Source organism: Pogona vitticeps, chromosome 5 (genome assembly GCF_051106095.1).
Source record: "Pogona vitticeps strain Pit_001003342236 chromosome 5, PviZW2.1, whole genome shotgun sequence".
Lineage (NCBI taxonomy): Eukaryota > Metazoa > Chordata > Lepidosauria > Squamata > Agamidae > Pogona > Pogona vitticeps.
In genome coordinates, this window is record NC_135787.1 from 48,091,297 (window position 1) to 48,104,882 (window position 13,586).

At 39.7% G+C, this 13,586-nt stretch overlaps 1 protein-coding gene across 1 annotated transcript in view; it reads right to left on the reverse strand.

The window, feature by feature from the left end:
* GASK1B (golgi associated kinase 1B) overlaps nucleotides 1-13,586 on the reverse strand; it is a 44,695-nt gene that overhangs the window by 24,863 nt on the left and 6,246 nt on the right. Inside the window, exons 2-3 of the mRNA XM_020781403.3 lie at nucleotides 2,102-2,316; nucleotides 464-690 (exon numbers count right to left, since the gene is read on the reverse strand). Of these exons, the coding sequence (XP_020637062.3) occupies nucleotides 464-690; nucleotides 2,102-2,316 (442 nt within the window). The remainder of the gene's footprint in view (nucleotides 1-463; nucleotides 691-2,101; nucleotides 2,317-13,586) is intronic.

A 13,586-nucleotide genomic window follows, 5' to 3' on the forward strand; every position in this document is an offset into this window, starting at 1 on the left:
ATGATGACTGCAGCTTCTGAGAAATAAAGTTAAAATATTTGGAGAGCTAATGGTTGAGAACCACTGCTCTATCACACTTGAGGGCAGCAGGCTAGCTTAGGAAGCCCAGGATAGACTGTATAGCACACAGAATACAACCCCCTTATTGCCTTCTCTAACTATGTGCTGTCTGAGGCAAGCACCTCACTGTTACTAATAGTACATCTGATCCTGAATGTGACTGAGGGACTATACCTCTGACCCTAACCACAATTTCCTGAACGGAAAATGCCCATGGAGGCTTCCACACTGCTGGAACCCTGGTTGCTTAAGACGGGCCTTTGGGGTCAAGAAGTGAAGTGAGGTTCAAGAGCAATAACACAACAACACTGCCTCCTTCATAGAAATGGCCTTTAAAAGTTTCACAGTTGAAAAAACATGCAGACCTCTTCTATGCATTTTTTTCGTATTTCATGGAACTTACTCATTTATGCCTTGCAATATTTTGAAATCCAGATTGTCTTCACTTCTGTCAAAGAAACCTTTATTGTCTATAAAAACCAAATGCTTTGGGTCATCCTTTCTCTGGATAATGTGAGTCAAAGCAATATTATCCTGGTCATCACAATTCCCACTCAGTCCATTCTGTACACAGGAATCCTCCTTCCGTGGTTTGAACCCACAGCAGTTCTTGTCCAAGCGGTGATGGATCTGAAAATGATCACCAAAATAAAATGAACAATGTTTTTTAAAGCTGCCTCAGAGAATTATAGGAAGCCACTGAACTATGTGTGAACATGGAACATCACAACCATTTATCGGTCCTTTAAGTCATAATTGTTTATTATTTATGGAGCATGAATGTAACTTGTGAGAAGGGGAACATGGGATGTGAGTTAGATGTCCCTCGTTCAAATCTCAGCTCAGCTATTTACTTTCTATTGGCTTTAGGCAAGAGGTTGTGCAATTCATAGTAATAAAAACAAAACCCACAGTCCACAAATGGGCAATCCCTTTTTAAAGAATCAAGTATATCAATGATCTCAAAAGTCCCTTGCAACTATATAATTGCACAAGGATTTGTATTTTACAAGACCCAAGGCTTATTTTCACTTATTTTCTAACCTTTTGTAAAAATTAAAAGCTAATAGATCCCTTATGCATATAGACATCCTGGTTTTGTTTCCTTCCTTCCTACTTCTGTTCTCCCAAAAGGTTGAAGAAACATAACCATTGTAATTTGTCCTAGGTATGTGAACCAACTATAGGGTACAATTTAGATCCCATTTCTGGAAAATGACTGAGTACATCTTGGACAACCTCTGTGACTGTCTGATGCAGAAATGTATATGCTTATGCTTCCCACTCGAAAATGGCAAAAAATTTGTATACTTACACTTCCCACTGGAAGCCAACAACATTTACAACTTTTGTTCTCTTGTCAAAACTGAAAGACATTTGCAAGGATAATAGCCCCTTAGAAGAGAACACCAAGCAAATGCTAGATAGATAAGTGCAAGGGATTTTCACCTAGGTCCATTACAATTTCAAAATTTTGAAAAGGAAACTGCCAATAATTAAGTTTTTTAAAATTTCTTGACAGATGTGAGGAAAAATTAATGAGTGGGTTCTGTATTTTCTTTACTAACATTGTTTTAAAATTCAGTTCTACCTCAGGATTGTAAAATTTTGTGGGTTTATGTGTTATCTAACTAATCTTGTAGCAAAGTGTGATGAGTTCCAGTTTTAGAAGAAAAGAGGCCTATAACTCAAATAAATGAATAAATAAATAAATGCCAAGGGTATTTGAAAAACTGTCAAGTTTCAGGTAGTTTTGTACAAGGGCAGGCGTTTTTGCCCAGGGGCAGGGTTTACCTATAGAGATGAGCCACAAAAAACCACACCCCTATCCCTGTACACCTCTTGTGGGCCATGGATACCCCAGAGGTGACCCTAAATAAGAACTCTGTTAAGTTTCAGAAGGATGGTTGCAACTGTTTATGTGAGAGATGAGTCCCCACACTGGGTGGGTAGGGGCCTTTATACTACCATAGTGAAATGTGAGATCCTGGTTTTAATATGCCATGCTGAAAGCAAGTACATTTGGATATAATTATCTCACCTGTAATAGAAAATCAAGGACTGCCATCTTGGACCACTCAAAGTGATGCACATCTGTACACCTCCACTCTGCTTTGGGCACTCTGCCATTTTGCCAACACTTCTGCCTTAGTTGTTGCTGGTAAAGTCCCCAGTTGAGCTTCAGTGAAGAGTGTGTCTCACTGTCTGTTTTAGCCAACGAAGGATCCCAAAGGACAACAGGACATGGTTGACCATCTCATGTGCGAGAAAAGACCAAAGAAAACCATTAGAATACTAACACAGTGCACTGAAGAGTTGCAATCCTTTTGACATTGTCTAAAATTATTGTAGTTAACAACACATGTTAAGAAAAAGGTATTTTAAAGATGTGGTAGGAAAAAGTCTAAAACCAGCAATGACTTTACTTCCTTTGGTTAATGTGGTCATACCCCACATCCAAAAGAAGCCACTAGTCAGGGAAGTAGCCTGGACGTTATAATTGTCTCTTATGACTGAGAATAACAGCTGCTGTTTTGCTACAAAACTGGTATGCTGTAAAGGAGCCCTATTGCATCTGAAGATTTATTAAATAGATTAAAAGTGGTTTGGCAGATCAGTACCTGAGGTAAATCTCTGTACCTCATTTAATTTCAGAAAAGCAATATTCATTTATGAGGGTGTCGTCATTTAATGATATATGCATGGCCAAGCTATGAACACCATCATCCAGCAAACAGATTTATATTCCTATCTGGATTGCACCACTTTGTAACAATGTATGACTTCTAAACTATAAGAGGAGTCAGGATGCACAAAATGCATGTGCCTATATTGTTCCAGTGGAGAGCCCACAGAGAGATGGTGTAGGCTCTCCTGGGGAAAAGCAGCTCATAGCATACAGAACTTTCAGGATGCACATCTTTAACTACATATTACTTGTAATGTCTTTCTTGAAGCAGTCATATTCCTATGTAATTACTGAAAAAGACATCTATCACCATGCATATGGGGAGGAGAGATTTAACAATCCTGTAAAATTCATCTAAAGAGCAATTTTTTTTAAGCAAATCTCATTGGTGTCATTTGGAATTTTTTAAATATTATGATTTACCACGATTGGGTATAGGTGCTTCCCCCCCCCCCCCCGAAGCACTGTGGGTTTGGAAGGATTAAATTTCTACCCTTTGTCTGCTGTAGTGCAATATGGATCGGGGTATGATGGGGTCTGTACATGAGTTTAAAAAAAACCAAAATGCTAATACTGCTTCAAGTAATACATTTAAAGAAATGTGCAGTTAGGTCTTTAAGCAAGATCCATTTGAAAATATAAGCTTTAAAATCTCCTTAGGTGTTAATTTTTTTTCTTACATGGAGACAGAGATTATTGTTGTCTATTTCTCAAAGACAAACTAGAAGAACAATGGTAGACCGGTGGGGGGTTTTGTGCTTTTTCATGTGTAAAACTTGGTTTGAAAGCAAAAATAATGTGTAACCAAGGACCCTGAACCTTACTTATCCCTTGCCGTACATCTAAGGAAAGGCAAACTCATCAGCTTTGTTTTCTACTGCTTTCCAATTTTTGAAGCACACTTGTTTCACTGATTTTCATATCGATTTGTGATTTTTTAAAAAAAAATTAAAATCTGATCTGAAAATGTGCATATTATTTTGTAGCCATTTCCCATAATAGACAGGACTTCACAAATGATTTATTTTCTTTATGTGTATGTGTGAGAGAAAATGTGTGTGTATGTAATTATCGCTTAAGATATAGCTTTTTGTGTGCAATTTTGTATAGTACTTTTTGATACAATTTTCTTGAAAATGTTCATTTGTATTTTCAAACTTCCAAAACATTATTTTTTGAAGGAAACTGGTTGTATTACTCATTACTGTGGGGAAACCAGACCAGCATTATCATTATCTCTCCTTTGTTAGCAAAGATAGTTTGTCACTCTGTGGGTTATTAATGTCTTGCCTTGTCATTATCAGCAGACCAGAAAAATACAGCAAAATATTGTTTTGTTCCCTTTAGTATCAGTCTGAGTAACTGTCTGCAGATCCAGAGGTTAGGAGTTCAAATCCCCACTGCATCTACTAAAAGAAGGGATAACCAAGATTACTCAAAGCATGTGTAGTCAATGGGGTTATATGCCATGCCCCCTTTGAAGCCTTGGGCAAACTGCACAGTCCCAAAGTGCTATCAGGAAGGAATGGGAAACCACTTCTGAATACTTTATATGTAGAAAACCTAGGAGGTTTCCCATAAATCAGAATCAATCTGATGGCTCATAACAACCCATCCTGCTACTGCACTCATAAAACACGTACAGAAATATGAAAAACTAAACAAATACTGAGGATTGATAAAAGAATACCTTAAAATCTAGAAAATTTATGTCAAAAGCCTTAAAATCAAAAGAATTAGAAAAGATTATCTGTTGGACCCAAATGTAACTCTGTTATTTTTTGAAATCTGAACCTTGTTACCTCCAAAGTAAATAGTTGCTGGCAATGGTGTTACTTTTAACCAGCTACGTACTTCTGATCTCTGCAAACCTCCTTAACATAATGCATTTCTTAAAAACCAGAGACCAGCATCACAAAATGTGGAGAAGTGCAAAAGACAATTGTATTCTGATTCATGGAACAGTTTGGCAAGTGCAAAGTAGGTCAGTTCACAGTTAAATAAAAACTAAAGTATCATTCTTCCCTACTGACACTTTAAAATCCACTGCCACAGGCCTTTTTTTCTGATTGCTTCCACCATCACAGTGAGGAGTGCAGAAGAAGCCTTGGAACAGACAATATGGGCAAAGGGAAGGCTCAGCAACTCTCTCCCATATCCTCCTTTTACATTTATCCATTCTTGTCTTTAAAAGACAAGTCCTCCTGCAAAGCCCTTCCTGTAATTCTCTCCTCTCCAGGTCCTCCCTTGAGTTCAGAAAGCTGGGGAGGGGGAGGGAGACACTCATATTCTGAACACACAGGCAGATGTGAAATTTAAACAGGAGAAAATGGAGATAAAGTGAAGTACAGGAAACATGTGTGAAGAACAGGAAATAGGATGTTGTGAAAAAAATCAGTCAACCCTAGAAACACTATCTTCAATATGTTCTATCAAAACAGACATCACTGAAACCAGGAAACCTTGTTAAAAAGGGAGGGAGGGACAAGATTTACAATGCTTATTATCAAGTGCTAAAAGTATCAGTTAGTCACATGTCCTGTCCTAAAAGAGGCATGCCATAAATGGATCTATGGCCACACTTCTTGTTAATTTCCTACTAGTTAAGTTGCATCCAAACAGCAGCATCTCTCAAGCAAAGAAAAAGAAACATTTTTAAAATGCCAAAAGAACTATCTGATAAAAACACTACCACTCAGTCTCATCTGAGAAAAGTCCTCCTCACTCCTTAGAACATGCCACTCTGATCAGATTCGGCACTTGAACCAAATCCCATTAAATCTCCTCTCCCTCACCATTCAAGTCTTCACAGTAAGTGGTCTCCATTAAACATTGCAGCAAGGCATGCTGGAAATGAAGGGGAGAAAAGAGATCACTCTGTTTCCTGCTATTTGTGGGAGGAGGAGGAAGGGTTTGGTAGGCATTTGCTAAAAAAACACGCTCTACGTGGGGCTGCTTCTAGAATATGTTCAGAAACTTCTGCACATATGGAAGCTAGATTGTTAACTGGGGCTGGCCAAAGGGATCACCTAACCCTACTGCTACAGCAGCTCCACTGGCTGTTGATCCATGTGAGATCGACACAAATCAAAGTGCTGGTTCAAACCTATAAATCCCTAAACTGCTCAGGTCCAAGCTATCTCAAGAACCACAACCCCCGTTTATGAGCCTGCCTGGCTGTTAAGATAATCAGGAGAAGTCTTTCTCTCAATCCCACCACCTTCACAGGTGCATTTGGTGGGGACATGAGAGAGGGCTTTCTCTATTGCTGCTCCCAGACTCCCTCTCACCAGAGGCCAGGCTGGCTCCATCTTTGCTGACCTTCTGCAAGCAGGCAAAGACTTTTCTCTTCAGTCAAGTTTCCCCTTAATGACTGGGTGTGGTACTTAAATGGATTCTTGTGCTTGCTGGTTTGAATGTGTATTTTTTTTAAAATGTTGCTCCTCTTTACCATCATTTAGTGTAGAAGAAGAAGAAGAAGAAGAAGAAGAAGAAGAAGAAGAAGAAGAAGTGTAGTACAGTGGTGCCTCGCTTGACAAGGATAATTCGTTCTGTTCAAATCGCTGTTAAGCGAAATCCTCGTCAAGTGAAATTTTAAAAACCATTGAAATGCATTGAAAACCAGTTCAATGTGTTCCAATGGACGAAATACCTGCTCATTTTGCAAAGATCCTCCATAGGGCAGCCATTTTCCAGTGCCTGTAAAGCGAGGAATCCGTCCTAAAGCACAACGGGGAGCCATTTTGCACAGTGGGCAGCCATTTTAGAGCTGCCGATCAGCTGTTTTAAAATCATAATCTAGTGAAAAATCAGTTGCAGAAGCAGGGAACTGATCATCGTTAAGCAATTTTGTTCCATAAGAACATCATTTTGCAATTGCAAAAACTTCATCGTAAAGCGGTTTCATTGTTTAACAAGGTAATCGTTAAGCGAGGCACCACTGTATTTGTTTGAGCCTTTTTAGTATTTGTATACTTATTGTTTTTAGCTCCAAATATTATCTTTTAATGATGAAAGTTGCCTTGGATCCTTCTTAAGGAGAAAGGTGGGGTAAAATGGTTGTTCTAGTTTTTTTCTGGCTGCTTGGCCACGTTCTGGAGGTTTTTCTTCCTAACAGTTTGCCAGTCTCTGTGGCTGGCATCTTCAGAGGACATGAGTTAGAACTCTGTCTGTGTTCTGGTATTTGTAGCTATAGGGTCAGCTTTTTCTCCTATTCAGGAGATTGGGTGATTATGGTGATCAGGGTGGGTTTTTTTTTTTTTGTTATGGGTGTATTGTTGTGATAAGGGGGAGATGACCTGTCACTGTGATTGATGGGTATCATTAGCTTGTGTATTTTGTTCAGTGATCACCAGTCCTTGTGGCTGGGTAGAGTTTGTTGACCTTTTTGCAGGCTGTATTTTTCAGTGCTGGAAGCCAGGCTTTGTTGAGTTTTAGACTTCCTTCTTTTTTGTTGAAGCTGTGCTGATGTTTGTGGATTTCAATGGCTTCCCCGTGTAGTCTAACATAATGATTGCAATCATTAAGTTAGACTACATTAAGGCTGTGAAAGCCTTCGAGAATACATGGGGTAAAAATATTTTTAAGAATTTAGTCTTTGTGGAACCTGGAAACTCAGTTTATAAAACTACAAAGCCTATTCATCACACTGAGGCCTGTTCCTGGTCCAAAGCTGAAAAAGAAGGGTATTTTCCACTACAGCTAATCCTAGGAACTTTTAAAGAGCATTAGTGATAAAAAAAATAGAAGACTCAAAGACTGGAATCCAGTAGTAAATCACAGTTAGAATAGGTCTATTAAATCAGTAGGGATTTGGTGAGTCAACTCCTTTGTAAGTTCCATTGATTCAATGGGCCTACTCTAGTTGTGATATTCTAGTGGATTTCAGCCAAAGAAAGGAAAGAAGGAGGCAGGGAGCTATACTATACTGCAGAGTCAGCAGTAATCTCCTAGGAGGCAGTAGTTTGGTGATATACTCAGTGTCTGTGAAATAACAGCTATTTTTACTTGTGATGGCTTCTGCCTCCGTAGCAATTTTGTGCCAAGCCTATATTAATGTGCCCTCCAGATGTACTAATATTAGAATTGTAGGTTTGGTACATCTTGGGTACAGAGACAGAGCCTGTTTGGAAAAACTGACTTTTGAGAACTCCTGTCTGGTTTTCATAGGAAGGAATGATTCTGTTCCCCAAATCATGTCCCTTTCTGTAGGCTCAGATGCATGGTTCCTCAAACACAAAGCTTATTGAACATGGATTAGAAAATCTCCAAAGAATTCAAAACTAAAGCTGTGCTCAAAAGGCACACGCATGCACATGTCAACGATGGCAATGCATCAGTCAGATTTCAGGAGCTGCATGAGCAAAGTAAAAATAGCAGGATGAACCTTAAAGCCATTGCCCAATTCCCACAGAATTGTTATCTCAAGCCTATCCATCATAAGTCTGTAACAATTGCTATGGTGGATCAGACCAAAGCTCTATCTAGTCCCAATTCTGTATCCCTCACTGGCCAATCAAAGATGCTCCAGATAACTTCATATGGAGGGCATGATGGTACATATTTATTATAGTTTCCTTTTCCCAGCATGACGAACACTGTCTTCTAAACATTCCTGTTCTGCCTTGCTATTCAAGAGTCCAAGAGCCCTTTCTACTAGGATAACTAATAACTAGAATTGAGGAATGACTACAGATAAAGGTGACTAATCTTCTTGCAATATAATACATTTTTCACCAGCAAATCTTAGAGCCTGTCCACACTGGCATATAGTTATGCTATATAGTTCAGTGATTGCACTCTTTGAATTGGGATGGAAGAAACTGTGTCTATTTGTGTTTCTACTTAGAATGAACCATCCTTCCCCTTTCTGTCACACACCTTTTTGACAAAGAGCTAGGGCATGCATCCTTTTTGGCATGATGCAGTAGGATTCAAAATCCACCTTTTGCTGGACTCCCAGAGCACTGGCGGCAACAGCAGCAGCAGCAACCGCCTCAGGAGCGGACAAGAACAGCTAATAAGCAGCGAGCCTTGGCTGTGAAGCAATGCACCACTCAAAGCTGCCCTGGAACTGTGGTAGGCTTCCCACCTCGGTGGATCAGCTGTGAGATAGAGAGTGGCCGCGCAATCAGCCTGGAAGTAAAGAAGAGTGGCAAAGAAGAGAGGCCAGTTTCCAGCCCTCCCTGATTGGCTGGGAAGCAGAGAGTGGCTATGTGATCACCTGGAGAGCGCTTAATTGACAGCTGATTGGGCTACAAGGGGTCATTTGCTGTTTGGACAGAAGGAGCATGTCAAATGACATGGGCGCTTACCGCACTTTAGCACTTGAAAGTGGTTCGGCAGATTGGGTCCGTACGTATTGCATGGGTGATCTGGATTCCACAGCGGGCTTCCCTGACCCACCACCTCCTCTGAGTGGACACCTGCAGGAGGAGGCGAAGCACGGAATCTGTATCACCCAAGCAACACATGTGGGCCTAATCCTCAGAAATGCGCCAAAGTGCCGAATCATGGTAAGTGCCCATTTCTACACATCACTTATTCCACCACCACCACCCCAATCTCAACTAGCCCTTTGTAGACCAATCCACCTCATACCCCAAATAGCTGGTCTGGACAGGCCCTTAGTTGTTGTCCACATGAACTCAAAGAGTGAATGTAAAAGGAAGGACATGAATTAAGGTCTCTCATACCTATTTAATGTATTCAGTAGGTTGGCAAAGTATCTCAGACAGGATCACTAACAAATAAAAACAGATAACCATTCCAGATGCATCTGATGAAGTAGACTAGAGTCCAACCTTTGTGTCTCAATAATACTGGTTAGTCTTTAACATGCCATAAGACTCTTTGTTGGTTTTGCTGCAACAGACTAGCCATCCCTCTGGAAACCCGACATGATTGAAACAGTAAAACAAAAGGAACATCCACATTTAATAAACAAATCCAACCCAGCAGAGCTGAATACCACTTCAAAGAGAAATGCAAGCCACTGGGATGCTTGACTCATGCCAAAGCTGAAAAAAAGGAAGCAGGAATTTCTGTGAAGTTGAAACAAATGAAGCAAACAAAAGAAGAGTCTTTGAAATGGAACTTGTCAATGCTATAGTCACAGTACATGGGTAGCAAGGGCAAGCCTCAGGCACACCATTCTTAATCTCATTTATCCTTGCACAATCTTATTTTAAAAACATTGTATAACTTGTAGGATAATGTGGAGCGAACATGAAGAGTCATTGTTCTACCATTTTCATATGAATGCTGGTACTGAGACATATGGGAGAGCGTACCTAACTGTAGATGTGACCTGTAGATTATAAGATTTCAAATAAACAAAAAGCTCTCCAGTAGATGTTTCTACACCAGAGTTTTCTGTTGGCCTCCTATTATCTATCAGGAGAACAATTTGTGAACAAAACTGCTGAATCCGACAAAAGGTGCTCAACAAAGCTGATTTCTCTCAGCAAGAACAACTTTCCTCATTGTCCTTTGATGGAATGTTGATCAAATTGATGAGGTACAATTTGAAGTGTGCAAGGAAGAGCATGGCAGCTCTGCTTGTGTGCTTGTTTTGTGCTATTTCTGTTTTAAAACTGGCCCTCTGACAATGCTTATCACCATGTGGCGATCACTAAAGTAACATAGTTAATGGGACCAATGGAGCTTCTTCTTCTGTCTGTGCCAAGTTCCCAGTCTCTGTTGGTACAAACCCAATTACAGAGTGAGCAAACACAATGAGGCTCAAAGTCAAATGCCCTCTCACCCTAAGTACATTTCAGACGAGGGTCGCTCTTGACTCTGAGCTCCTGCTTTAGCTACTGTTGTTATTATTGAAATTACACAGATGTAGCTCTTCTGAGAGAAATGAGGGCTTGGCTGGAGGCAGGCAATGTTTTCACATCAGTGGAAGAAGATTCTAATAGGACTCAGCCTCCAGTCCTCTCCTTTTACAGGTGGGGTGAGTGGCTGTGCTTCAAAAAATTAGAACATACATTTGATCAGAGCTGATAATGAAGCAAAAGAAACGAATGTGGCAGGGAAGGCTCAGTCATACCATCTTCTAGTTTTCTAGAACAGCAGTTCCCAAACTTGGGTAACCCAGGTGTCCCTGGACTGCAATTCCCAGAAGTTTTCACCACCATTCAGACAGCTATGCTGAAACATCAGAAGAGTAATAAAGAGAACTGGTCCCAGATTAGCTTGGCATTCATTGTTAATTTCAATCTATTCTCTACCTCTTAGCACAAGCTACCCAAGAAATGTTGAAAACTGCAGTCCAAAACTTTTCCAGACTCTGCACAGGATGAATAAAAATACATGGCGAGAATCCTGTGGCATAATGTAAGCAAATGCAAACATTTTGGTCCATTCCTCATTAGTCCATAAAGAGCCCTCACAGGGATTCTCAGGGGTGTGCACCCAAGCTGCTTGATGCACATGCATATGCCCCTGAGAGCTGCAGTAAGGACTCTTTATTTACCAATGAGCAACAGACTGAAATGTACAGATTTGCTTACATTACTCAACAGGATTTCAGCCCCAATTAAGTTAGGTACGGAGCTACAGAAATATACAACTAGTTCTATACATCTAAGGAGGTTTTGATTTTTTTAAAAATTCTTAACCCATGCCACATGGCAACCCTCTTTTAAAACCTGTGATTAAAAGAAAGAAAGAAAGAAAGAAAGAAAGAAAGAAAGAAAGAAAGAAAGAAAGAAAGAAAGAAAGAAAGAAAGAAAGAAAGAAAGAAAGAAAGAAAGAAAGAAAGAAAGAAAGAAAGAAAGAAAGAAAGAAAGAAAGAAAGAAACTGAGGAAAAACAACCCAATCCTATTTGGTATACCTAAAGGAGATGCAGTAGTTGAATCCTAGGCATAAATTTGCACCTACACGCTTTATACAAGCCTTTAACTGGATTCTTCTTCACTTAAATTAGAATCTATTCTCAGCAAACACAGATGGATGTAGAATTGGACCGCCACACTTGGCACAGCAGGTATATCTTCTTTCTTCATCCTGATGTGTTTTTCTTCCTCTTGAACTAAAGGGCTTTCATTCAGTCAAGATTACATGTGAGCTCATGGAGAAAAACATCAAGTTTGCAACTGACACTATGAATTGAGGTTTTGTTTTCTTTGCAAGCCAGAACTACAGAAGGCTTTCCTCTCTTCTGGTCTCCATGCCTTCATATACTTTCATGTGTCAACAGTAATGAATCTTGGTGGGGTGGAGAGGGAGGTTTCAAGCTTCTCTTCTAATAATACAGATATGTCACAGAACAATGTGAATTATTTTTGTGGTATTTTACTATTCATTTCAGAAGCAACAAACAGAGGCCAATGGCAAAAAGAAGCATGTTAAAGTGGAAACACCACATTGAAATGTCAGACCCAAGTCATATTTGAATGAGTAGAAAAATTCTCTTAATATAAAGATCAGTTTAACCACATATGTTTAAAAAGAAGTAAAAAAAATTCACCAAGAAAGCCAATAAAGTCAGGAGTTCAGATATATACTTATTGTCTGTACAAATTAAATGAGTTTATGTAGAGTTATATCTATATGAGATAGCAAAGTAAGAGAGAGGGAGGGGGGGAGAGAGAGAGAGAGAGAGAGAGAGAGAGAGAGGAAGAGACAGGTAGGAGGAGAAAGCTTTTCTTTAAAAAAATGTATGGGTGCCACACAACTGAGAAAAGGAAGGCTAGTGACAGAAAGTAAAGACTACTCAGGAATAAATCCCTTTGCGTTTTGTAGGTTTTACTTCCGGTAAATGGATACAGTGGACCCTCGATTTACAGACTTTTCACGTTATAGACTTCTCTGGCCGCAAAATTTAGGTTCGATTTGCAGCCGGAGAATCGACCTACAGACCAGAAAAAACCAAAATGGAACAAAAATGGAACAAAAACGGCCAGTTACAGGATTAATCGGTTTTCAATGCATTGTAGGTCAATGGAGACTCGACCTACAGACTTTTCAACCTGCAGCCACCATTCCAATACGGATTAATTCCATAAGTAGAGGGTCCACTGTACAGCACTGCAGTCTCAGTTTACTTCTAACAAAAGGAAAAAGCAACAAGCCAGTACCACTTCACCATGAAGGTGTGTAATGTCATTCAAATTTGTATGGTTGTTGCCTAAATCAACACAAATAGGAGAACCACAACATACGGAAAATTCTTCCACACAATCTTCATCTAAAGAGGTGAGAGCATCATAAAACCATTCACTCATTGCAGTGGGGCTTCTGTAGGGTGGATTAAGTTCGTGATTAAAATAGGACATTTAGGATCTTAAACATTTCCAGTGTACGCCATTTGCTGAGGCTGTTCCACACTCTGACCTCATTCATAGCTAAGAAACAGCCCAGGGAAAAAACAGCCAAAATGGGAAGTAGCTATTTCCCTCACTTCTCATCGCCTAGCAACAGTTCTGCATCTTTGGAACATCACCAGTTATAGAGTCTGAGAGAAAGAGAAAGGCTCGTCTATTTTGCTTTCTTCCCAGCTATCTAAAATGGATACTGCAAGCTGAAAGGAACAGTTCCTAAAATTTAGCTAAGTACAGTTCAGACTTGAAATTAATGTTCTTCATTCCTGAAACTAAACTGCCCCAATGATTCTGTGGCAATAAAGCCCTTTTCCCGAAAACAATGCATGCATTATTTGTCTTCTACATCCTGGTAACTTGAATAATTCACAAAAGTGAGCAAATAATGTTGCCCTGAGAAATCAAATCTACTGCTGCTGTTGCATATTATGCCAGTAGGGAGGTTATAACGTGTTCAGAAACCAGAGGATGTTGTTATATCTGATTTCTGCAGTCTGCTCCTAGT